At 43.5% G+C, this 27,216-nt stretch overlaps 1 protein-coding gene across 5 annotated transcripts; it reads right to left on the bottom strand.

Annotated features, from left to right (window-relative positions):
• RCBTB2 (RCC1 and BTB domain containing protein 2) lies at positions 1-27,216 on the bottom strand. 5 transcript variants are annotated; one of them, XM_066585999.1, is made up of 13 exons: positions 27,084-27,216; positions 24,297-24,375; positions 23,556-23,711; positions 22,283-22,433; positions 21,249-21,415; positions 20,417-20,575; positions 16,874-16,981; positions 15,406-15,548; positions 13,552-13,742; positions 11,305-11,431; positions 11,079-11,218; positions 6,315-6,445; positions 1-4,268 (listed from the first exon to the last, which is right to left on the bottom strand). In XM_066585999.1, the coding sequence occupies exons 3-13, from the start codon at positions 23,676-23,678 to the stop codon at positions 4,128-4,130; spliced, it is 1,581 nt and encodes a 526-aa protein (XP_066442096.1). In that variant the 5' UTR covers positions 23,679-23,711; positions 24,297-24,375; positions 27,084-27,216; the 3' UTR covers positions 1-4,127. The 5 variants fall into 5 exon arrangements, with proteins under 5 accessions (XP_066442096.1, XP_066442088.1, XP_066442107.1 ...); XM_066585991.1 differs by having other exon boundaries at positions 26,997-27,210; XM_066586010.1 differs by having other exon boundaries at positions 6,374-6,445; positions 26,997-27,210.

The raw sequence follows: 27,216 nt of genomic DNA, 5'->3' as shown, positions 1-27,216 counted from the left end.
TTTTAAATGACAAAGCTTTATTAACATAGAAAACAAACAATAGTCGTCTAAAGGGACCACAGAAGTGACATACGGCAGCTTCGCTCAAATAACAAAAATTGTTTAATATGTACGTTAAATGCAGGCTCATCTGGCTTCCAGTTGTAGATATGTTTCTCTTCTGCCCGTGCAAAACAAGTATTTAATGTTATGAAGTATGGATAAATCTGTCAACACCTGAGCTTTAATATGCAATGATACATTAAGTAGGTAACGGGATTTAAGAGTTTGGCTTCATGATCCTTGATAAGTTACAGTTCAAGTTGTGGGCAGTTCTAACTGTTAGCTGGGAAAGGTGGAGTGTTGTATACTGCTATACATGGCCCTACGCTAGGCTTCAGATAACATCTAGTATGCAAAGTGAAGGCCCTTTTACACGGAACGATTATCGGTAAAAAAAAAAAAATCATTCCAACAAGTGAAAATAAACGATAATGGTTTGGTGTAAAAGCAGCCAATGATGGAACGATAGTTTGCCTTGTATTAATTTATTTTATGCAGGCATAAAAATGGTCGGCTCGTTCACTAATTGTTTGGTTTAATTACCGATCATGCAATCGCTCTCAGTCACTTATACAGTGAAAGTGAACGATTTCTTGTTTGAACGAACCAACGGTGTACCTGCCTGTATAACATCTGACAGCGGTGGCTTGTTCAAATGAGGAGTCACTTGGTGCAAACGGACACTTACGCAACTGTTCCATGAAAAGGACTAAACCTCACTCATCTGGAGTTTATTCTACAGCCGTGCATATTACACTAGTGCAAAAATGAAGAACAAATGGCGTATTTACTGCTCAGTTCTTACTCCTGCTAGGTCCTTCTAAAACTAAAGAAGTTGTCTAGTTAAATGAGGAAGATTCAGTTTAACTTTACTTTATTCATTTATATCTAGGAGGGATATAAATCAGTGACAGCTACCCCTATATGTACAGTAATACACCGCTGTCAATCACTGATAGCTCCGCCCATTGGACTCTTCAGCTCAGAATGTGCAGAGATATAAATGAATAAAGTACAAGTTAAACAGAATCTTTCCCTATAAAACTACATATCAATCTGCTCAGCTCCTCCTGCTCTATAACATCATGCCTGCAGTTGGGACAGCATGTTTAAGCGGACAGGTTTCCTTTAAAAAAACATTGGTCTACTGCATGCTGAGACTATGTAAGGTTTTCATACAGGCAAAGGATGGACAGTTCAAGGAGACAAGTTTTTTTAGTTATTTCTAGAGGCCAGGAGTCAGCAGGAAGTTTGAGCTATCGATAGCATCGATATTTGGCTGAGCAGGGGCTCAATGACCCTGGAGGTCCCTTCCAACTCCACCATTCTGTGATTCTCTTTCCTGTGTGAGATTTTTAAGGACTGTTTCCAAAGATCTGGCGGATACGGTACAAAGTACTTTATCTTTCGCCCTACACTTACATGATAATTCCAACACCCTACATACTTATACCACGTATTTGAAAAGGTTACATTCCAAGCTTGTGACCCTAAATGATCACATGGACAATAAATACATAATACATTACTGATATGTTCTCTATTTTGTGAAACCTCTGCCATGGCTCTGCAATTAGCAGTTACCACCCATGATGTAGTACACGCCGACCACTATGTAACGAGGTGGATTAGAACTATGGCTACTTCCTGCATTAACAAATGGCACAAGCATATTTTACAATCTGCACTTCAGTGAGGGCTGTGCCTTCCACCTACCAGCGTCCAAGCAATACAACATAGACCCGTGCGGCTGCATGTAGAGCGAAATGGAAGTCAGGTGGTAGCACGGCGCTAAGACACTGTGATTTGAGATTGCAATGCTTCAATTCTACTCACAAGAGAGAATAGTAAAAGAGAATCCATCACCATGTTTTTGAGAGCAGCACAGGCTCGTGACAGGCATGTTAATTAAAGTGATACAACTGCTGTATGTGTATATGCACTAGCTTGAGAGATACCTAGTAGCAGCACATAGAGGACTACTTGCTGTAGTCCTCCATCATGAGCTGCAAGCTAAGTACACCCATTCCACTCTCCAGCCACTGATTGAATCCCTATTAGGGTACTTCTACACAGGATGGACCTCACTGCTGTGTTTTCACATGGAGCTATAAACACTCACTGAATGAGGCAGAGCGTGCTGTAAACCTCCGCCAGCCGCTCGCCTCTGTGTAGAGTAAAGTTCAGAGGCAATCATTTGTAGGCAAACTAAAAAACAAGCATTTTTGATAAGTGAGCGATTCTCACTCCCTTGCCCTGCCGGGTCCCATGTTGATACAGGACAACAGTCACTCGTAACTAATCTTTTGAGCAATTACTCAAATGACTATCGCCCTGTGTAAAAGTACCCTTAATGTGCATATAGAGACAAATTATCAATTAGTTACTGGAAGGTGGGGTGGGTGAGCCTAGCTGCCACTCATGAATATGGAGGACTACTTTTCTGTGCGGCTGCTACTAATAAATCGGAAGTTTCTCCCAAACTACTGCGCAGACACTTACAGCAGACCTATCACTAATCAGCATAATTGTAACTGCGATGCTGCTCTTATTGAGACCTGCAAATAGTTGGTGACAGATTCCCTCTAAAAATTGTACAGATTTTCTAAAGCTGTTGCGGTGCTTCACTGTGGCTAGCTTTGCTTGTTTCTAGCTTTCTTGCATTTCCTGACAGAGACACTAGGTTAATATGACTCAACAGAAGGACTGATCAAAACCCAACTCCCTACATGTCTTTTCACACTCTCCCTAGGGGAGAGCCGTATGGGTCCATATCATATTGCTTCCATTTAGAATAGTATACCTGCCCCTCCATGTAAAGCCTGATGGGCTGCAATATTCTCTCTCCAGGGCCTAGACTTCATTTTTTTAAATTATTAATCACGTCCACAAAAAGTATTTCACGGCGCGCCGTATATTGGACAGAGTTAACTCCTAGAATTTTAGTGCTTATCAAGCAAGACTTCTTAGAAGCTTACTCACAACTCTATGCCAAAATCTGATAATTTTGAACCAAAATGCCAATGCTCATGGTCTCAGAGCATATTTACATGCCTATCAATTCCACATCTGATTTTTACCTTGTGGGTCTGACACTTAAATCCACAGCAGAATTCTAAGGCAGAGTCTTGGAGTTCTGCCACAGATATTAATACAGAATCACCAACCAAGTATTGACATGCATATCCTTTTCCACAATGTGAATTTCTAAACTGTATGTGGTTTTTAACAGCATTCAATAAAATGGTGAAAGGGTGTGGAGTTCAATGCAGCTACAGAATCTGCACCAACTTTGGTGCAGATTTGGGCATGGACTCTGCAGTGAAATTGTTTGTAAACTAAGCCGTAAGGCATAGGGAATAGAAGAGCACCACCAGTATGTAATCATCCAGGTGTCAGGACAATTATGTCTGTTGCCTTGACACCTCCACTTGCATCCTTGCTAATTAGGTAGAGCACAGTACAATACATCATAAAAAAAATACTGTACTGGATATTTGGGGCGAGTTCACATGCAGAGTTTTCCTACTATCTAAAATTGTTTCACAGCCAATCATGAGCCATAGAAGGTCCCTGTTGTGGAAAGTGATTGGCTACAGCAGTCACATGTCCTGGTCATGACCGACCAGGAAGTGTAGAGTAGCTGTGAAGCAATTTTAAAACCCCTTTAACAATGTAAGTGAATAGGGTTTTACAAAACCACATTCAATAACAAAAAAGAGCAGTGGAAGACAGTCAGGCAGCCACGTATCTCACATGAGAAGCCTTCCAACTGCAGATCATGGCTCAAGTTACCTTTGTTTTAAACTGCTAATCCTTATAAGTGCGTAAAATGGTGTAATTACTTAGAATTAGTATGTAAAGTCGACCCCTTTCCTACATTTCAAGAGGGGACGAGGTTTCACAATTGCCTGTAGGTTGTAAAATTCTCTTGAAATGACCCAAATAATTTCAATTTATAAGATATGGAAATACAACTTTAAATATCAATATTATTGTCATCTGACCAAAAAAGTAGATCCACCAATTGTTTCTTTTCCAGGTTTCAGCTACAAAGTAAGCACCATCGTCTTGCAATATTTCAGTCAGTTCTTGAAGGCTCCAGCTTTACTTGCCTTATTGATAAAGATCTTTAGAAGATCGTTGTCCATATTAGCAAAGGCGTCCGTCTGGGTAACCATAGTCATATGGTTTATGCAGAATCTGAAGCAGAAGTCTTCCAGGTCCTAGAAGCAGCGTAGAGAACAAGATTTGGGTTTGTCTGATATCTACATTTTAGGATTCAAAAAAAATTTTATTCACAAAAGAATCATTGAATTACACTCGTTGTCGAAAGAAGAAAACCATCCTCCCCTAGAAGTTGTCGGAACTGACTGATACTTTCTCTGTGTGATTGTAATGTTGATATAAGGGATTACAATATCAGAGCAAAAGGAAAATGTATTCCAGAAAACTGACTCCTTAAAGGGAGGCTCTAGTACCCTGTTGTACCGCCTCTAGCTTGGATACAAGATGTGATACAGGCGGACATGGAGGCTCTAGTACCCTGTTGTACCGCCTCTAGCTTGGATACAAGATGTGATACAGGCGGACATGGAGGCTCTAGTACCCTGTTGTACCGCCTCTAGCTTGGATACAAGATGTGATACAGGCGGACATGGAGGCTCTAGTACCCTGTTGTACCGCCTCTAGCTTGGATACAAGATGTGATACAGGCGGACATGGAGGCTCTAGTACCCTGTTGTACCGCCTCTAGCTTGGATACAAGATGTGATACAGGCGGACATGGAGGCTCTAGTACCCTGTTGTACCGCCTCTAGCTTGGATACAAGATGTGATACAGGCGGACATGGAGGCTCTAGTACCCTGTTGTACCGCCTCTAGCTTGGATACAAGATGTGATACAGGCGGACATGGAGGCTCTAGTACCCTGTTGTACCGCCTCTAGCTTGGATACAAGATGTGATACAGGCGGACATGGAGGCTCTAGTACCCTGTTGTACCGCCTCTAGCTTGGATACAAGATGTGATACAGGCGGACACGGAGGCTCTAGTACCCTGTTGTACCGGCTCTAGCTTGGATACAAGATGTGATACAGGTGGACATGGAGGCTCTAGTACCCTGTTGTACCGGCTCTAGCCTGGATACAAGATGTGATACAGGCGGGCACGGAGGCTCTAGTACCCTGTTGTACCGCCTCTAGCTTGGATACAAGATGTAATATGGGCAGGCATGAAGGCTCTAGTACCCTGTTGTACCGCCTCTAGCTTGGATAAAAGATGTGGTATGGGCGGGTATGGAGGCTCTAGGATCTTGTTTTTTTTTTTAAGCACCTCTTTGGAGTACATTGTTTTTTGGAAAGGGGGAGATTAAGGGGTGTGAAAAAACTCTGAAGTACCACCATTGTTTTCTGTTCACTTCACAATGTACTATATATGACATGTAAACATTCTGCGGATCAATACTATTAGGGCAATACCAAACTTCTATAGTCTTGCTTCACTACTTCTGCACACTTTTAATTTTTGTTTTTTGTTTGTTTTTTATATAAAAGTCATTTTGTTTTGTGTCACCAAATCCTAAGAGCCATTACAAGCAGTTTTATTTTTCTTGTCAATGCAATTGTGTAAGGACTTGTTTTCTGTGGGATGAGTGGATTTTCTCTTTGGTAAGAATTTTTTTTTTTTTAATTCAAGTAGGAGACTTGAATATGTGATTCTTTGATCATTCATGTAATACACTGTAATACTACTGTCTTACAGTAAATTATACATGTCAGTATAACGTTGAACCAATTAGGCTCTAAAATGACAACCCATCAACACTCTGGAATCCCTCTGTCTAACCACTTAGAGCCTGTGGTCACTACTGCCCACGGCATTTGATAAGGCTAAACAGCCAAAATCTGAGTTCTCAGTGATCACAGCCATTACAACAGCATCAGCTGTAATATACAGGCGAACCCGCTGCACATGAGATCTTGGGCTCCCCTGCGTTCTTCCGCTAGTATTCTTCCTGCCTCCACAAAAAAAAAAAAAACATGATCCATCAGACGAGGCACCTTCTTCCATTGCTCTAAGGTGTAGTTCTGATGCTCATGTACCCCATTGTAGGCGCTTTGGGTGGTGGACAGAGGGTCAGCGGGGGCACCATGGCTGCAATATCTCAAAATCACTTGTGACTTCACTTCATTGTCATTTACACATGAAGTCTAATGCTAGACGAGAATGGTCTTTGTTTCTATACAACATATAAAGAGACTTCCTTGTACCTGAGCATCATACTTAACGGCAGCTGACAGAAGTACCACCGCATTCTCTTCACAGATACCTTGTTTTATGCTCTGCTGGCATAGCTGCTTCAGCCTATTTTCTCTATACAGTGTAGCTAGCTCCAAAAGTCCTGCAAAACATAAAACACAGGCGGTAAATCCAGAGTCTGCCCCGAATGGCCATCAATACTAAATAAAATGTGCATCTGGACACACGGGGGGAGGGGGGGGGGGTGTCTACCTTGTTGAGGAGGTAATTTCGGTCTTGGGGACATTGTTTTTTCTTTTTGAATTCCAATATTTCTTTTTTGCTTCATGTTTTATTTGATGTAGATCTATGAGGCTTTGTTTCTTCTAAGACTACTTGTACTTCATGTACTAAAAATGGCTTTTACATACTAATTAACTTAACGCCTTAGTGACAAAGCTTTTTTTGTTCATTTTTTTTATTTTAGTCTTTTCTTCCAGCCTTTAAAAAAAAAAAAAAAAAAAAATCGTATCTCCTTTATTTATCCATCAATCTAGCTGTACGAGGGTTTGTTTTGTGGGACGAGTCGTATTTATAAATGGTGCCATGTAATGTATTAATGTATTAAAAAACTTTAAAAAAAAATTCTAAGTGGAGTAAAATGGAAAAAAAAACAACTTCTGTCATCTTTCAATACGTCTTGTTTCTACGGGGCACAAACTAACAAAAATGACCTGATAACTTTATTCTGTGGGTCGGTACGATTACTATGATACCAAACAAACAAAGTTTGTGTTTTTTTGCTGTACTACTATAATTTTTTTTACATTATTTTCTGTCCCTATCTTCTGCTTACAATAATTTTTACATTTTTCCGTCCACATAGTTGTGCAAGGACTCGTTTTTTGCGGGATGTCCTGTAGTTTGCGTTAATACGATTTTGGAATACATGCGACTTCTTTGCTTTTTATTGCATTTTTTCTTGAAGAGAGGGTGACCCAAAAAAAAAAAAAGCTCATTTCTGGCGTTCTTTGTATTTCATTTTTCCGGGTGATCTTCACCGTGCGGGATAAGTAATGTGTTATTTCGATAGCAAAATAAACTTTTATTACTTTTTTTCCCCACAATTATTAGTAAAAAACGTTATTGTTCTTATCTTTACTTTTATTTTATTCCCCAGGGGTAAAACAACTAGTGATGCTTTGATCGCTCTTGGAGTATGGTGCAATGGCATAGCCTTACATCCTACTGCGGTCGGGCAGGCTGTCTATCACACAGACGGCTTGATAGGTTTTCTGCCATGACAGCCCTGGGGCCTTTCAGAAGGCTCCTGGCTGTGATGGCACCCGCACGGCTTCCTGCTATCTCATCGTGGGGAAGCCGTACGGGACCCCAAACATCGATCAGGGGATTTAAATGCCGCTGTGAAATTTAACAGCGGCATTCAAAGGGTTAGCAGCTCCGATGCGTGGCTTATCGCAGCAGTTGCCACCAGGTGTCAGCTGTCAAACAGCCGACACCTCGGATGTATGAAGGGAGGTCGTCATGCGATCACCCTTCATACACGTCTTGAATCTGCAGGACTTTAAAAAAACTATAGGGCATTCACTAAGGGGTTAAATATCCATTGGCAAAATACAGAAAAAGAACAATTGAATTAAAAAAAATTTAAAAAAAACACGCAAGAAAAAAAAAAACAAAAAACAAACTGCCACACAGTTAAATGACACGACCGCCATCTTCTTTCCTATGAATGGGGGCCGCCTTGATACAAAGGCCGTGGTAAGTACTGATACTATAGACTTCTCTGTGATATAACGTCTACAGCTTAGCACATGGATTTTCTGAAGGTGTCCAACCCCTTTAAATACAAATTTTGGGTATAATCTTGTGCTTTATTTAAATACACAATATTCTTATAGTAACACCTTTAAAGGGAATGGGTCATCAGAAAATGCCTTATTGTAAGTCAGGTGTTTGGGGGACTTTTTTCTTTTTATGTTGCAGGATTTTAGTATTTTCTAAAAATTTAGAACGCATTTTGCCCACTGCTCATTAAAAGGCCAAATGCCCATGGACGAATTATCACTGCGGAATCCGCAGCCAGACGCGAATTCCGTAGCAATGTCTGGCCATAGACATGCAATTGTAAATGATTCTCCCCTGTCCCCGAGTGGAAACCAACTGCGATTTGCAGATTGTGAGGGAGAATCGCAGCATGTTCTAATCAGTGCATAAAACCGCACGGACTGCTGCAATTGCAGTCAATGGAAGCAATCCGTTCCGCGATACTTCCGCTGTGAGCACTCGCGGCCGACCGGGCAGGTGAGTATGTTTCTCTAAGAGGCGCCGGGTCTGATTTTGCTGCGAGATTTCGGAATTCAACCCGGCCGTGGGCATGAGGCCTTATGTGGGCTGATAGTGCCCAAACTTTTCTACGGCCGTGTAAAAAGATGCATGATCAGGCACCGAATGTCCATTAACCGGCTGGTCGTGTCCTTTAGGGGAGCATAAAAAAGAGCAAAACATTTATTTACAGGGAACCTGTCACCTCCGTACAGAGTCACAAACCAAACTAAGTTCTGTTGCTGTAAATGAGGGGGCTGAAAGGGAGCCGGGTAAATTTTTTTCTTATATTTACCCGCTCTCTAGATACCACTCTGAAAAACATGTGGCACACGAAAATCTGACTCTCCCATGCAAATCTATGAAACTGAATGTCACTGAGATGGAATAACTACCGCGTGGCTTATCACTCGAATATCTGACAGACTATTGCCCCTGTGTGAAAGCAGAGGAGCGATAGTCATTGGGACGGCTGTTGGGCGCTCAGGATTTTAAGATCTATTCAGGTTAGCAGCCCCACTCCTGCAATCACTGAACCCTAAATAACATATAGCGCACGTTGCATCATGAGTTTGCTTCATACATAATGCTAAAACTGACTATTTATACCAAGGCATCTTTATAAACGCTGTTCTCTGTCACTTAGGGGACTCAAATCAGGTTACATAGTATGTTAGGCTGAATGAAGACTATCTCCATCTAGTTCAGCCTGTTTTAACATCCCCCTTGTTTGTCCAGAGGAGGGCAAATTTGAGATAAACCACCCTGCTGGTTGTAATGTCTATATCCTGTAATATCATAGCGCTCTAAAAAGACATCTAGTCCCCTCTTAAACTCCTCTATGGATTTTGCCATCACCACGTCCTCAGGCAGAAAGTTCCACAGTCTCACTGCTCTTACAGTAAAGAACCCCCTTCTGTGTTGGTGATGAAACCTTCTTACCTCCAGACGTAGAGTATGCCCTCTTGTTACCATCGCAGTCCTGGGTATAAACAGATCCTGGGAGAGATCCTTGTATTGTCCCCTCATGTATTTATACATAGTTATTTGATCACCTCTTAGCCGTCTTTTTTCCAGGGTAAATAATCCTAATTTTGATAGCCTCTCTGGGTATTCCAGTCCTCCATTTCCATGTATTAGTTTAGTTGCCCTACTTTGAACCCCCTCAAGCACTACAACATCTTTCCTGAGCACCGGAGTCCAGAACTGTATGCAGTATTCCATGTGAGGCCTGACTAGTGCCTTATATAGTGGGAGAAGAATGTTCTCACCCCTATACCCCTTTTAATGCACCCCAAGACTCTATTAGCTTTTGCAGCAGCGGACTGGCATTGATTGCTCCAGTTAAGTCTACAATCCTAGTATCCCCATATCTTTTTCTTCTATATCATTTTTCCCTAGCAGTACCCCATTTAGTGTATATTGGGGACATCCGTTTCTCCTGCCCATGTGCATAACCTTACATTTATCAACATTGAACTTCATTTGCCATTTTTCTGCCCACGCCCCCACCTTGTCTAGGTCCTTTTGTAGGCGTACCTTGTCCCCCGTTGTATTAATTGTCTTGTATAATTTTGTATCATCTGCAAATATTGATATTTTACTGTGCATTCCCTCTATCAGGTCATTGATAAATATATTCAACAGAATGGGGCCTAATACTGAACCCTGTGGCACCCCACTAGCAATAGTGGCCCAATTAGAGTATGAACCATTTATTACCACCCTCTGCTTTCTATCTCTCAGCCAGTTCTTTACCCAGATACACACGTTTTCACCCAATCCGAGCTGTCTCATTTTATATAATCAACCTATTATGCGGCACGGTGTCAAAGGCTTTAGAGAAGTCCAGATATACGAGATCAATAGACTCTCCCAGGTCCAGCCTAGAGCTTACTTCATTGTAGAAGCTGATCAGATTGGTCTGACATGATCGACCCCTCATGAACCCATGCTGGTGAGGAGTTATTCTGTTGTTCTCCTTGAGGTATTCTAGGATGGCGTCTCTCAGAAACAGCTCAAATATTTTTACAGTAATTGAAGTGAGACTTACCGGCCTGTAGTTACCAGGCTCACTTTTAGACCCCTTTTTGTATATTGGAACCACATTGGCAATGCGCCAACCCAGTGGTACCACGCCGGTCTCAATAGTGTCCATAAATATAAGAAATAGCAGTCTAGCTATCACATCACTTAGCTTCCTTAGAACCTTTGAGTGTATTTCATCTGGGCCTGGCAATTTATCATTTTTGATCCTCTTTAACCGGTTCTGTACTTTCTCCTGTGTTAGACATGTGACAGGTTCCCTTTAAGGTTTTGTATGAGATTAGAAAACCATGGCTGTACTCTTGTCCATCGGAGCTCTAGCCACATTAATTCCGATTTGAGCCACAATTTACATATAGAAGTCATTAGTTAGAGTGGCCCAACTACAACTTATTACTACTTACCAATGGCGTCCTCTGGAGATATGCTGATATTATCAGTATAAAGATACTCTAGGAAAGCGCGAAATACTGGATAAGAAAACTGGTTCATTTCAATTACATCTTCATTGCTGTCATGTAAAAATGAACGAAAATGTTCACATCTGAAAGTGAGAAAATAAAACGAGCTGAAAACGCTCAGTCCTACAAATCCTCTCCACGACACGGACGTGCAGCATCCACTCCTTACCTGATCTGAAGGAGGACTTTGTGGACATGAATGTACTTTTCATCCACCAAAAACTTCAAATCTGAAGTTTCTGGATTGTCAAATTCCTTCTTCAGAGACTCTGCTACCGTCAGGTGGTCGTCCGGCTCTTCACGGTGACATATATAAAAGACATGTTGATTAGCTTTTACAGCCAAGTACTTTCTGTATATACTGTGTATCTTTATTACGCAATTTCTAGAGTTAAGGCCCATTTAGACCGGACGAGTCTCGGGCAATCGATGCCGGGCAATCGATGCCAGACACTCGTCCCCGCTCATACTAATACTAGCTGCAGTGCACCTACACAGGAGCTAGTATCGCTGGCTCGCAGTGGGGCGGCTTAAAGAGATTACTCTCCTCTCGCACCCCGCCCCTCTCCATTGACTTAACATAGCAGCCGTTCAGTACTGAACAGTTGCTATATTAACTCAAAGGAGAGGGGCGGGGGAGCAAAAGGAGAGAAATCTCCTCCATCCGCCCCGCTGCGAGCTAGCGATAATAGCTCCTGTGAAGGTGCACGGCAGCTAGTATGAGTGGGGACGAGTGTCGGGCATCGTTTGCCCGACACTCGTCCTGTCTAAATGGGCCTTTACTCCAGGTAGGAATAAGCATTAGTGCAATGCAGGTACAGCTGAGGGACAATGGAAAATACAAGGTCTATTAAAGATATTGGGAACTGACTCTCGCCTTAGCATTAGGGCTTACTTCCACGAACTCTCGCACGAGTTTTGTGCGATGTGATGTGCACAAAACTTGTGCAAACATTCACATGAGTGATATTTTCAATGGAGCCTTGGAAGACACTACATGACACTTACAAGTCAATGGTAAACATTTGCTGACTTATCAAGTGTGGGGATGGCAATTTCACAGAAGCAATGCAATTTTTAATCATAAATGCTTTGCATCGCCGTAAAAAAAAATATTTAATTAATATCGCACATTGGCAAACGATATTGGGCCGAGAAATCGCTGACCCGTGTGAATACAGCCATCAGAAAATTTCCCAATGTCTAAATCAAATTTGATGTTAAACATGTTTTAAAGAATTTTTGGCGATTTTATTTTTAATTCTCCTTGTCACTGTCTCTATGAAAAAAAAAATAAAATTCTGAAATACTACAATTTTTACACTAACCACCAAGCCTTATAGACATCATCTGCTCTGTAGAGATCGCCTTTTAGTATTCATGTCATTATATTCACAAGCAGGATTGCAATATAAGCTAAACCCTCTACAAAGATAACACAGGATCCACCATCCACAGTAGGTGATGGTCACAGCTCACCTCCTCCCCCTTCCAGCACTAGGACCTCTAGACAGGTCACAGAGCATGCTCACAACACTTTTCCATAGAAGGCAATGAACACCTATCTATTGTTTCCTATGGTTCAGAAGTTCTGCTGTAAAGCGCGTCTCTGAATGCTGTCAATAGCAACGCAGATAAGATGGTGGTCCCTAGAATCATCTACAGCAGGGTTCCCCAACTCCAGTCCTCAGGGACCGCCAACAGGTCATGTTTTCAGGATTTCCTCAGTATTGCACAGGTGATATAATTATTGTCGGTGCCTCAGACATTGCCACAGGTGTTCTTACTATAGGAGATCCTGAAAACATGACCTGTTGGTGGTCCCTGAGGACTGGAGTTGGGGACCTCTGATCTACAGGACATAGGATAATAAAATGTATCACCAAGAAAGTCAAAATATTAAAACAACAATAATGTTGCATCATCTGCACCATTAATTAGTAAAAAAAAAAAAAAAAGAAGATATAGATGATACATTCTCCCTGGAAGTGCCGTTGATATGGTTTTGAACCAGTTAACTTTTGCAGCAGGGCTCCAAGCATTGGTTCTGAAGTCTAAAAATGTAGGAGCCAGATGACATTCTTAAGGCCCCCTTACACACAGAATGAGTCGCTCAATATTTGTTCAAACGAGCAAAAGTGAGCGATAATCGTTCAGTGCGAGAGTGAAAAAAAAAAAAGAAAAACACGCTCGCTTGAGGCAGGACTTTCAGTTTGAATCGTCTGCACAAGCGCCGGCGACCTTACCATCAGCGCTCATGCTGTCGTCCAAAAGACTGTCGACCCATGTAAAAGGGCCTCAAGTCACAGTGGGCACCACTTTAGTTGCTTTTTGAAGCCTTGTATAGTAAAAACCTGTTAACCCACAACCAGGTAATTGTCATATTAAGCCACCTAAAGTTTCAGAAGTTTCTCACCTACAGAAAGGAGGCGCCACATTATGGCAGGAGTGGAGAAACAGGCAAACACATCGTCCGTGCAAGAGAAGTGGGTGAGATGAGGAGAGATGACCGCTTGTCCCCGACATTGTCCCCACATAAATACCTGGCCGCTCTGAGATTTAGCAGCAGACGTGTGGGATGAGTGGCACGCTGCAATCTCCACTATTCTGGGGGGAAATAAACACAATTTTATAAATGCGGCAGTGAGGCATTTATCTACTAACATATGGGCATAGAGAGGGGTGCAAACATATCGCATCACATGCTCCATTCCGCAGAAACAAGCTGCATAAAACCTCTGTGATTGGGTCAAAAAAACTTTTTTTTTTTTTAAATTTCATTTAAAGAAACATTTACAACAGATCACGGAGGTTTTATGCCGCTTACTTACAGTTTTCAATATCAAACACCGATTAGAGCATGTGATAGATACAACCCAGCATGTGACTCCTACATCTGCCCTGGCATATTAGGTCTCATGCAGAGTATGTGCTGCGTTTATCTGTAACGTAATGGTATTATTTATTGTATCCAGTACCACAAATAACAGTAATAATAAACCTGCAGACAATATAGACTGGATTGTTGACCGATATACACAAAATAACTCGCTAAATGTGTAAACTGTCATCATATCCTTTCTTGCACAACAACTTGAAAAGAGAAAGGCTCTTTAATGGAAAATGCCACCAGCAAGGTGCAAACCCCTCTTTAGACTGATTTTCCATTCATTCACAGTTAGATTTACCCAAAGATCCTTTGAGCTAGATAGCAGCACTGTACACTGGGCACATATTGTCATGGGTCATGTAGAGTTAATCGCCGGAGACTGCCACTTGGGATCCCCGGTGATCAGCTGATCATTCAGCCCACTGTTAGTGCAATGGGGCTGGTTGTTGTCTTTATGGTTGAAGACGGAAGGGTCAGAGAGAGAGTGGGCTTCACTCCCATTTAAATCAATGGGAGCTGATGTCTTTTATTACACTTTCCATCAGTTCCGCTTCTGACACCATGGTCGGAATAGGAGGCAGCTCTCCCACTGATTTCAATGGGAGTGAAGTCCCCTCTGACATTTCTGATTCCGATGACCATGTCTGGCTCTGTTGCACTGACAGCGGGTCAGATGATCAGCTGATTGCTGGGGATTCCTAGCGGTGGGTCCCCGGTGATTAAAGGGGTTTTCCAGGAACCGATCAGCCGAGCGGGTGCATGCTGTTAACGCCACAAATACACAGAGGTCGGAGCAGAAGTCTCTGTGCCGACCTCTGTACTGGCTGGCATTTGTAATTGCAGGCACAGCTCTCATTGAGATCAGTGTGAGCCGTGCCTGAAGTTACAAGTGAGGGGGTAATGTCTGCACCAAAAGGTGCCACTTTTGATGTGGATTTTGTGCTGTGGAAGGTTTGCTGCGGACACTCCACAGCACATTCTGGCCTGTGTGGTATATAGCTCTATTGTGCATCTATATGTCTGAAGGACTGCCTGGAGCTGCAGAGTGCAGGGCTGTCCTGGGTCTAATCGTGGGTAGATGCCCCACATTTTCATTTTTTAGTGCCAAGAACAATTCGAAAGTTCATGGCAGTGTCATAAACAGGAACATGAGGTACATTTATATTTGTGACATGCTGCAAAATGTTATGTACCAGACGGACCTAAAATCTGAGGTCTATCAATGTCATACAAGGCCTTGAAGGCGGTGAATTTCTAAACTCTGCACAACCCCATGTGCCATTAGAAAGATCCCAAGTCTTAAAGGGTAATTCCCATAGTGACTTTTTACAATGATATAGTCTTCAAATCATCTCCAAATATAAGCTGGCATAAACATACCTTTCTCTGTCCACACATACTTGAACAGGGTAGGCCTGGTTACTTTTATTTCCAGTCCCCAACTGGCCATAAGAGTTGGCTCCCCAAGCATACATTACACCTTCGTCCGTCAGCGCCAGAGTATGTGCATAGCCACAGACAACCTAGAGGAGACAAAGCGTATCAGCTGCAGCGTAGCAATATGGAGGTTCTCAGTATATAACAAGATGGGCCAGAGTAAGAGAACTTCCAAAGCTCTCTAGTAAAAGGTCTAGAAACATGGGATAGCGTAGAAAGCGGAGACTGAGCAAAACCGCCTGTAGGAGGCGCTAAGGACAGAGTTGCTCCAGTCACTGTGACTGATGGAGATAGACGAGCACAGCATATGGCCATCTCAAACAGTCCCATAGACAGGGAATGCAGTGCAAGCGCACACAGGTGACCACAGCTCCATGTAGAGCATGGGTGATAGGTTCTTGTAATGGGATAACCCTTTTAAAGGCAGAGTCAACAATTCTGTCTCTTTCCACCATAGATTTCATCATAAGTCTGCGGCAATCCCACAAGGCAAAAAAAAACAAACAAAAAAAAAACACGTTGGTGCAGACTTCATCCTATACATTGCAAAATCCATATCTGATCTGCTGCAGATAGAAGAAAAATTGTAGTAAGACGTATACACGTTTGCGGCCACACGTCAGGGGAGTTTTTAAAAGTTAGTGCAATGCTTTTTCCTTAAACCAAGTAGAACAGCAGATCGCAGTTTAACTAAACCTGAATCAACAGCACGGTTGGTGCAACCCGCCCTGTGTGTGTATAACGGTGAAGGCAGAATCCGGAGCGGGCGTCCACCTCCAGATGCCACAGCAAATACCGCCCATAACATGCTATACAAAAGTGATTCTTCCTGCACACAAGTGGAAACCAATTGTGGTTGAAGAAAAAGAAAAAAAAAACAAAACACAGCATGCTCCATTTACACGCCAATTCCGCGCGGATGGCCATCCGTTCTGCGGCCCTTCCGCAATTGACATTGCAGAAAGGTTGTGGATTCTGCGTCAGGATAAGAATGAGTTCCGCAGTACAGATGAAGTAAAGCAGGTAGGCACTGCTGCCACTGTGAGACTCGACATATGGAATCTGAATCTGCCATGTGCATGCGGCCTAATAGATTTTATTATTACTTTGCAAATAACTGTTACAATGTCTAATGTTCCCATAGTCTTTTTTCACACTTCAATATAATCTATATAATATATAGAGAGTATCATGAAAGGTGGAGCAGACCAACGGAACTAAGACCCATTACTGACTAATCTCACATTATAAACTGATGCGGTCTCCGGTTAAACATAGACATAAATCTGAAGCAGATATTTACTTTAGATGGCCTCCGGCTGCTGGTTCTGCATTAGGAGATAAGATGAGGAATGTCTTCCCAGAACTGCGGTGATACATTATTATTACAGTAAGCCATAAGTAAACACACCTGCTCCACACGAATACCTTGAAGAGTTGCTATTCTGCACGGCGTCGGCTGGTTTCCACTGCTTCCCAATCCCAGCTGCCCGTTTCCGTTGTAGCCCCACGCATAAACCTTATCAAACGAGAGGAGATAGATAATTACATTACAGCGGCCTGCGGGATCTTAATGAGATTGTTCCCCAACCCAGATACTGGGAAAGCATGAAAAGTGGGCAGTCAGCCGCAGTTTATTACATCACGCTGTGGGAGAGGGAAGCGTCAACACACATATATGTGCCATACGTAACAATCCGAACAGGCTTTATTCAGTATACAGTAGTATATAGAAAAGATTAGGGATGGACAAAGAAAAAAAATACTGTATCCACATGAACCACTATCAATAGTCAATGTAAGATTTTTGGGAATAGAACTTCCTTATGCGGCTTTATCAGGGACACAGTGCTCGAAACGGGGCCTGTGAGCACAAAAAACGGCTCCCTAGACTCCCCATTCTCTTACCTTGGAGCCCCATAATATAGTTATCCCCCCTTTCTCTTACAACCCTGTTCTCAATGTCCCCAACAGTTATTTCTGCAGTATTTTCTCCCTCATTGCCCTGGTTCGGCTCTTCTCCAGGAGCAGATTGCGCTGGGCTGAAGTCTGTACTGTTATCTGTCATTTATATACAGAGATAACAGTCCTTCAGAGTGCAGCGACAGCCCTTATGAGAAAGCCCAGCAGCAACATGCAGAAATAAGAGGATTCGGCCCTATAGAACAGTTTTTGGGAAGCTGCAAATGGCAAGAGGTCATCCTATAAGCTTTAATAGACAAGCAGAGAGGAGTCCGGACAGGGAGCTACCGAACATGCCCCACGATGTGCTCTCCCGAGATCCTGGCCATCAGTAATATAGAATACACAGCCACCACTGCCGGAACCAATGACTGTCAACAACCTGCATAGAAGATCTATGGTAGAATACCTGGGGAACAGGAAAAATTGGAAAAAGGAAACTTTATTTTGCATGTAATATAAAGTGATCTACGATCCTCCAGATGGGAATACCCCTTTAAACCTCTTGTCATACTAGCTTCATCGACTACATCAAGGCCTTTGACTGCATCGACTATGACAAGCTACAGCAGGCCACACAAGAGCTGGGCATATCAGCACATCTAGTCAAGCTGATAAAATCACTTTATACCAATCAAGAAGCCACTGTGAGAACGCAGTAAGGGGACACAGATTGGTTTGGGATCGGCAAAGGCGCCTGACAGGGCTACATCCTCTCACCCTTCTTGTTTAACCTATATGCGGAAGTGATCGTGCGGAAAATGGACCTAGATAAATTGGAAACTGGGGTGAGAATAGGTGGCAGAAACATCAACAATCTCCGTTATGCAGATGACACATCTCTGAAGCCAGTCTGAAGCAGCTGATATCGAAGATTAAAACTGAAAGTGAAAAAAATGGGCCTCTACCTGAATTTATAAAGACTAAAATTAGGACAACTGCAAAAAAACTGGCCAAATTCAAATCAAAATTGACAATGAGGTCATAGGATCCGTGCGAGACTTCATCTTCCTTGGCTCAAAAATTGACCAGGCTGGAGAATCTATGCTAGAGATAAAATGTAGGATAACATTGGGGCGAAGCACGATGCTAAAGATGGACAAAAGCTGGAAAAGTAGGGATATTGGCATAGCAACTAGATGCAGGATAGTGCGAACCATCGTATTCCCCATAGCCATGTATGGATGTGAAAGCTGGACTGTGAAAAAAAGCCGATAGGCGGATTGATGCGTTTGAGCTGTGGCGCTGGCAAAAGCTGCTGCGTATGCCCTGGATGGCGAGAGGAACAAACAGAGGAGTCCTGAATCGTATAAGACCTGATATATCACTGGGGCAGGGGGGGGGAGGGGGATGACCCGCTTAGGCTCACAGATTTTGGCCATTTAATGCGCTAGAAAAATCTAGAATGCTTGGACAGATCAGTGGCAAAAGACGACCCAGTCGCCAAAGGACACGATGGCCGATACTGTCAGAGCAGATACTGGCATGGATATCACACAACTGAAAGAAGCAGTGCAAAACTGAAAAACATGGAGGGAGGGAGCCTGTAGGGTCACTAAGGGTCAGGAACAACTAAACAGCTAACAACTACATACCAGCAAAGAGAAAGTACGCAGTCACACTTTTTCTTCTTTTTTATAGATAGGAGGGCAACTAAATGACTTAATAATTTAGATAAGATAAATGATCAATTCCGAACGTTCACCGCGTGTCGTACGCTTTAATACAGTAATGGGACTTTTTATTTTCACTTTTACTTTGTGCCGCTCGCAGCCGACATCTGTTCTGTAGGGTCACATTCCACGGCCGTGTTCAGTAACTAGTTGTGAAACAGTGTCCTACTTATCACTCTTATGTAAAAGCAGATCAGCGCTGATTGTTAGGTGTGGGAAACACTGTACAGCAAGACAGAAAGCGCAGAGAGTCACTGAAGTGCAGCGCTCCCTGGTGGCCAAGATGTGGTTGGAACCGCAGAAGACAGAATATAGAAAAAAGGGGAAATATAGAAAAAAGTGTTTATACCCGCCTGCGCAAAAACGTGCAACTTTTTTATTTTTATTTTTAAAGCCGTTTCGCCCTGGCACTTTTATGAAAAGTAGACGGGGCTCAGGCGAGAACGTGCCCCACCCTCCCCCAAACAAATTTATGTATAAATTATGCCATAAATTTATTGCAGGCCAGACCCCATGTACACTTCTGAGAAGGTGCACAGAGATGCCATGATGCACACAATAAATGAAGAGGCCTGCGCTTCCTCATGTAGGTGTACTGTGCGCTGGGGGAAATTATACTAAGCCCAACCTCAGAAATGTCAGGATTAGTAAATTTCCCTAAAAGTGTCCTAGTGTACATGTTTATACCAGGAAGCGATCGCTGTGATTGGTTCTCAAGTGCCGCGCTCAGCCAATCAAAGCAGCGCTCAATAAACCAATCACAGCCATCTCATTGGTTCATCCAGCACCTCATTGATTGGTTCTTCAACAGCCATCGCGCTGTGGAGGCGGGATTTATGAATTATCTGAGCCGTGGCTAGCAATTCATAAATCCTGCCTCCACAACATCTATGACTCATTATTTAAATCAAGTTTTTATGTTAAATTTAGTTTATATGACTTTTTTTTCTCTGTGACATTATCCATCTTGAAAGAAACACTGAAAACGTGTAGTTTTCATACTGATCACTGAGCCTCATAATAGGCTGACACTTCCTGTTCTGTGGAGAACACACCTATAGACAGGTAACAAGTGATCCACCATTGACAGTAGGACATGGTCACTGTATTCCTCATCAACAGCTCAAGCAAGATGGCTGCCCTCACAATCATGTACATGAAAAAAAACTGTGCAATCAATTAGAAAACAAATTTATATATATTACACAGACTATTCATTAGCCAACTTCAGATATTACTTGAGGACATAGCATTCATCTACAGATTATGGAGGCCAACACGCAGTGGAAGCAAATCCTAGCACCAATCACTTCTCTTACCTCACCATTGTCCACTATAGCCATGGAGCTCATCTGACCACAAGCAATGCCAACAACAATCTTATTCTGTAGACAGCTAGTTACCCTCCTGGGAATTGGTTGATTCGCAGTAGAGCCGGATCCAACTTGCCCAGAGTTATTATATCCCCAAGCATACAACTTTTGTAAAAAAAAAAAAAAAAATGTAATTAATTATTTTGACAAACATACGGATAGTTACACACGCTCAGATACTATATAAAGCTCCTGAATACATTTTGAATGTGCAGTTAGTCTGCAGATGTTAAGGAGGAAAAAAAAGGAAATCAAAAGAGGACTCCTACTCTGAAAAAAGTCAGCAAATTGACTTCCTGGCATAAGTAGACGGCCTATAGAAGCCTGGCTTTAAAGAATGTGTAAGATATTTTTGTACAAAAAGTCACAAAAAATTCAAGCACGTGTTTCAGCAATAGGAAAGGTTATTATTAGGTTTCCACCCCCATTATTCAAAAAAAGAAAAAAAAAAACTAAGCTACATAGCCCAACAATATTTAAATGCATTGCCCAGTATCGTAAGTAATGACCCAATGGCAGGATAGGTGATAAGTGTTGAGCACGCACACAGCCCTTCCATCCAAAGTCTGACTAAGAGTGAAGCGCTCAGCTATTTTCATGGATGTAGTGGCAGTGCACATGCCCAAAACTGGGCTCTTCTACAATCACTTATCACCTAGCTTGAGGGCAAGTCATAAGTTAGGATTCTGGGATAAGACCCAAAAAACTCTAAGAGATCAGTGTGCTAGATCTTGCTGAAAGAAGTTAATGGAGCATGTACATTAGGGCACAGTCTTACCTCTCCATCGGACGTGGACACCATAGAATGATGCGAACCACAAGCCACACTCACAACTTTCTTGTTTACCAAGTTGGTGGACACTTGACATGGAATTAAAGCTTGATTAGTAGAGCCATTGCCCAACTGGCTGTAGGCATTATGACCCCAACTATACACTTCTCCATCTGCAAATACAAAAGGTAATGCTTGAAACAATGGAAATATCTATTAACTTTTGTATGCCAGTTGTCATGCAGAGCCTTGCTACTTTTTCAAAAAGCAGGTAGGACCCGCACATGGCCCATCAGTTACTGTAATGTATGCCAGAGACCGCTCAGAAATGGCCTAGGTTTCAGTCCGGCACTCTGAGCCAAACCGGCATATGAACAACCGGACTAAGTAAATATGTACTTAATGACCATAAATGTCTGTAGTCACAAGACATTTACGGCCATTAGGTTCCACCTGACTCTAGTACTGTTGGGGCTTTTTTGTGTTCTGCTCAGCGGATTTTCACCTCCAAACAATTGGGGAAATCTGTGACATTAAATGCAGATTTTGGCAGGAAAACCAAGTGCGGATATCACTTCAGGCACATTCCATTGTCTAGTTTTTATATTGTGTGTGAGGCTGCATTTACACGGGCGAGAAGCTCAGACCGATATCGCGTTTGCAAACGTGATTTTTCTTCGAGTGTGATGTGTTTTGCGAGAAGAATGCATTGCACAGTTGTACATGCAAGTTTCACGTACTAAAAACATACATGTTGCTTCAGTGCTTCAGTAAAAATCCCATGGCAGGCGAGTGGGATATGATTTTTGCCTCCCATAGGAAACAATGGACGATATCACCCAAAAATATGACATGCTGCAATTTTTCCATCACGCAGCATCACTGCGAGAGAAAGACTGCACATGTAAAAGACAAATAATCTGTTCTGCTTCCATGCGTCTCACAACACCCAAAACTAGAGTGATAAAATCCCCCCTGTAAATACAGCCCGAACCTCATTATTCAACTTTTTATTATTTCTACATTTTCTTCCTACCAACCTGAGGTAATGATTACAACATGGGGGCCACTGCCACAGCTCAGACTTTCTATCTTCTTCCCTGAGAGAACACTAACACAGCGAGGATCAATTATACTCTGCGCATCTCCGGTTCCTAAGCAGCCGCTGCTGTTTGTACCCATCACAAAAACCTGGAAGAGAAGTTTTAAAAAAGTTGGAAGAGTTTAGGTAATGTTCATTGACAAACGTACGTAAACAGCTCAGCAGTAGCAATGGTGTCTTATACTGCAGCCCAAAACCTGCTGTGAGCTGAGGCGGCCCAACCGGACCCATTTACACCGAACACATATTGTTTAGTGAATCGCTGGATCAAGCGAAACGGAAAGATATAATTCAGTGTAAACTGCCAGCGACCGATAATTCATTCGCTTTATCCTTCGTCGTTCGGTTTAGGCTAGCGTAATAATGAAACGACGATCGTTCCATATAAATGGTCGTTCATCTAAGAACAACTGTGAATGGAAGAGCGTTCCCCAGCCCGCTCGGCCTCCAATCACTGGACGATTATTGCTCCTGTGTGAAAGCACTGGCACGACTAAGATGATCCTCCCGTGTGGAAGTACCCTAAAACAGACCTCTCCATGGTGGGGTTATGTGTTTGGGGATACCATGGTCTTGTTCCTAAGCAGGACACATACAGGGGATGTCCGCTGGGAAGAGTCATTCCAAATGCATTATTATGGAAGGAAATGCCAGAAAATCAGCATATCTTCCATAAAAGCTGCAATTGTGTTGTGGAATATAGAACTTCAGGGCTGGTCACCACGTCCTACAGCACACAGTGCTGAGCCTTGGTTTCAGGAGCAGAACGTCTACAAACTTCATTGGCTAGTCCACAGTCTGGAACTCAATCCCATCGAGCATCTTAAGGACGAACTAGAACGACATCTCCATGCTCGTCCAACGCGGCCATCATCCCCGCATCACTATCTGAAGCTCTTCTCGAGGAGTGGAAACAAAGTCCTTCACACATCTATTGGAATTTGGTGGAAAGCGGCCTAGGAGGGTTACAGCAGTAATTGAGGCCAAAGGCGGCCCAACACAGAATTGAAAAATGTCAATAAAATCGAATATTCATCGCCTTCTATGTGCGTCCCAATACTTATGTCAACCTAGTCTATAATAAATCTGGAAATCACAATGACCTTTTTAGTGCAGCTACCCCAAAAGCATCATTTTATTCTGAATAGACTAATAGGGCCCATATAGTTTTCGAATTTTTGGTCAAAGACTAAAGACACACAGCTTGTTACCTCATCATTTTTTGTGATGTATAACACCTCATTTCCAGAACCGAACACACAAGCCTTTCTGATGAGCTTCAGATCTTCTTGAGGGCATAGTGCAAATATCGGCCATTTTCCAACATCTACCATTGTCAGTGAACGGCGAAATTAGAACTGCACAATCTGAAAAGTGAAGACCATGCAGATTACTTGGTTTTAAACTAAAAACTGTTTATTATAAATGTGTCTGGGGCTCCATGTGTCTTCAGCCAAGACACACGGAGCCCCATAACAGGGCAGTTTGCAGGGTTGCTTAAACAGCAGAATATTGTAAAGTTTCCTTTAGGATCTTTAAGGCATTACATGGGAAATATTGCAAAAACCTTCTAAACAAATATACGAAATCCATAACGCAAATTTGTTTCAATTCCTTAAAGGGGTTTTTCCAGGCAACGCTCGCTGTCAGTGCCGGGATACACCAGGGTCGGAGTGGAAGCCGCTGCTCTGCCCCCTGTGTAGCGCCCGGCACGGCCCCCAGTAACCCACATGAATGGGGTCAAAAAACTTTCTGACAGTGAGGGTGATCAATGAGTGGAACAGGTTACCACAGGAGGTGGTGAGTTCTCCTGCAATGGAAGTCCTCAAACAGAGGCTGGACAGAGGGATGATTTAGTGATCCTGCACTGAGCAGGGGGTTGGACCCGATGACCCTGGAGGTCCCTTCCAACTACCATTCTATGATTCTAATGTACGCTGATATTTCCCAACCTGTTTTTCATTGAGGTTCATATGTATGGCAGCTGTACAGTACGATGCATTGATAAGGGAAGATCCCAGCCTCAGGCTCCTACAAAGAAAAGAAGAAAACCATCAGTAACCGCTTACAAAAAGTTGTCATTTGTCTATTTTTTCTTTTGTTTTGCCTCATTAAGGGGATTTATTTCCCAGTTGACATCTGGAAGAAACTTCCTCATCCACCATATTGTTTTCTAAAGAAATTACTTTTCGTCAGTCGAGCAGCTTTCAGTCATCGCCCCGCAGTCACCAGTATGGTCTTGCTAGAATGTATCTTCTGCAGGCGCAGGGAATATATAGACTCTTTCCTTTTTCCCCTTAGCTGGTGTATTTATTAACCCAAGGAGCTCCGGTTTGTTTTTGCCCATTCGGTAAGACCGAGGACATGGTAACCTTCATTTTGCTCCCACCGCTATCAGTACATTAGAATGAACTTCAGACAGTCATCATGTCCCCTTAAAGGTGTTGACCACTTCCCTCCGATCCTGAGCTTGCAGTCCCTGTGCGCACCACAGTGAGCAGCAGAGAGCACGCATGCATGCCTCTATTCCATTCACTTCACTGGGGCTGCTGGAGATAGTCAAGCTCTTGAAGTCTCTCCAGCTATCTCCTGCGGTACCATGGAAGTGAATGGAACGGAGGCAAGTATGCACGCCCTCTGCTGCTAACCCTTCAGAATGTGCCAGGGCTGAAATATCGGGATCGGTAGAGGATAGTGCATAACTTACTGTAATGGGAATACCCCTTAAAAGGGGATGGGGTGTGGTTGATCGTAGAAGGCCAGAGGTCTATGGGGAAAGGGGTCAGAAGACGAAGAGATAAAAGGGGTATGGGGATCTGTTGGAGCAGGTGGTACAAAAATTGGCAGAAGCTCTTTGTGGGTAAGCAGGTAGGGGGCAAGAAGTGGAGGTGTGGAAAGGAAGTAGGGGGAACAGGATAAAAGACAAGCAGTCCTCATACCCGAGTGCTGCGGATGCTATCCCTACTGATGTGTTGGGCCTTGTGAATGTGATGAGCGTGGCAGGACACGGACTCCAGGCTCCCCCCGCCGTGGCCCATCATGTCACTATGAGGAGCAGGAGACCACAAAAGGAGGAGAAGGTGCCTGGTCTGCTTTGTGGCTGCAGCAATCGGTAAGTTGGGAGAACTTTTATTTCAGCTATGCTGCCACCATTTGGCTGGTGCAGGGGGAGGGAGGGGTGGACAGTGTTCAGGGTCCAAGGGCCCATTGGAGGTGCACCACTGGCATGTGGCCAAACCAGTCCATCAGTGGCCTCCATTGAAGAACACTGTGCATGGAATGGGAAATTGGCATATAAGCAATGCCATCCACAGCGTTCTTCAAAAAGATGACACCATCGGGGCTGAGCTGACCACAGAAGGACATAATACTAGTTACAGAACATTAGTGGCCACAACAAGAAGGTCGCGCACCCCTTTAAGGAAGCCTCTTCCAGTCTTATGGACTCTACATCTAGTTTATGCTGCGTCTTACATCTGCATTAGATTCAATTATTTTCTACGGCCCAGAGAAACAATATTTAAGCATATTTCCTCAGGATATCCTACATAGAACTCCTCAACAAATAGCGTCTTCAGCGAGGCCACCTTCTAGGATTTCGTCTTCCTTCCTGAAAACGACAAGTCAGTCTTCACACAGGAAGACGTCTCAGTGGAGCGTGACTTCCAAAGTCCAAAGATGTGCAAACAACACCTGAAAATAGCAAGACGTCAGACCGGCAACTAGAAGAGAATGACACTCCTTGTTATACGAGAGTTCCGGAACTCCTCTGCTTGGAACCCCCGAGTTGTGCCCCAGGTCCCCCGAAAACTTTATGATTACATTGATAAGCGGGTGTCACCAGTTGGGAGGTGTCGCTGCAGAGTCTGATGATAATGCGGGGAAGGCCAATCAGCAGCGAGTTGCAGTGGTCGAGTCGGGATTGGATGAGGGCGACGAGGGTCTATAGCGTGTCTGTGGCGAGGAACGGCCGGATTTTGGGAATGTTCCTGAGGTGTAGGAGGCATGTTCAGAGCAGAGATTGGATGTGGGGGGTAAAGGAGAGGTCAGAGCCCACTGTGTCCCCAAGGCAGCGGCATGCTGTCTTGGGTTATGGTGGTGCCAGGGGCGTAAGTATAGAGGGTGCGGTCGCACCCGGGCCCAGGAGCCCATAAAGACTCTTCCCCATATTGTAAACCAAACACACAACTCTTCCAGCAAAGAAACAAGCCCTAAATTACATCAATAAAAAAAGATTATAGATTTTTGGGGAAAAACAAACAAAAAACAGTCTGTGTCCTCAAAGGGTTAACAGTTGGGCTATTAGATTGCTCTCCTAAACACAAAACTGAGCCCCATGGCCGAGCTGCCCCAACCTTCTCTTGTTTCATGAGGCTCCGACTCAGTCCTGCATCTGCATGAAGCCTTCTCTCTCCAGCCCCCCCCCCTCCCTTGTGCTATGACCACACATGATGACGTCACTATGGAGCACCCCTTTAAGTACTCCACATAAAAACCATAAATAGTCCAACAAGGTCCCTGACTAGAGGTGTTCATGGAGCCGCCCATAAAGCAGGTACAATGCCACCCCTCCGCTGTAAGCTGCAGGCTCCTGACTACATGCTATTACGTCCTACATACACATGTAAATAACAGCCAGGTCACGTGCACACCTACGTCACAACGCCCGAGCCCGCCACTGACAAGGACTAACGTGTCCGCTCCAGACGCGATAATCCCAGCGGCCTTCTCCGTGTTACCTCCAGCATGTACGGACGGGGCGCTCCGTGCAGTCAGTGACGCCGGGTAGCCGTTACTATGACAATCCCCGCAGCCCCCACACCACAGCCGGCTGCAGGAAGGTACAGGCTAGAGTGGAGTGGCTGAGACGAG

This window comes from Eleutherodactylus coqui, chromosome 1 (assembly GCF_035609145.1).
Source record: "Eleutherodactylus coqui strain aEleCoq1 chromosome 1, aEleCoq1.hap1, whole genome shotgun sequence".
Taxonomy (NCBI): domain Eukaryota; kingdom Metazoa; phylum Chordata; class Amphibia; order Anura; family Eleutherodactylidae; genus Eleutherodactylus; species Eleutherodactylus coqui.
Note: the sequence above shows the minus strand (reverse complement) of the source record. Positions and strands in the feature narration are given on the sequence as shown.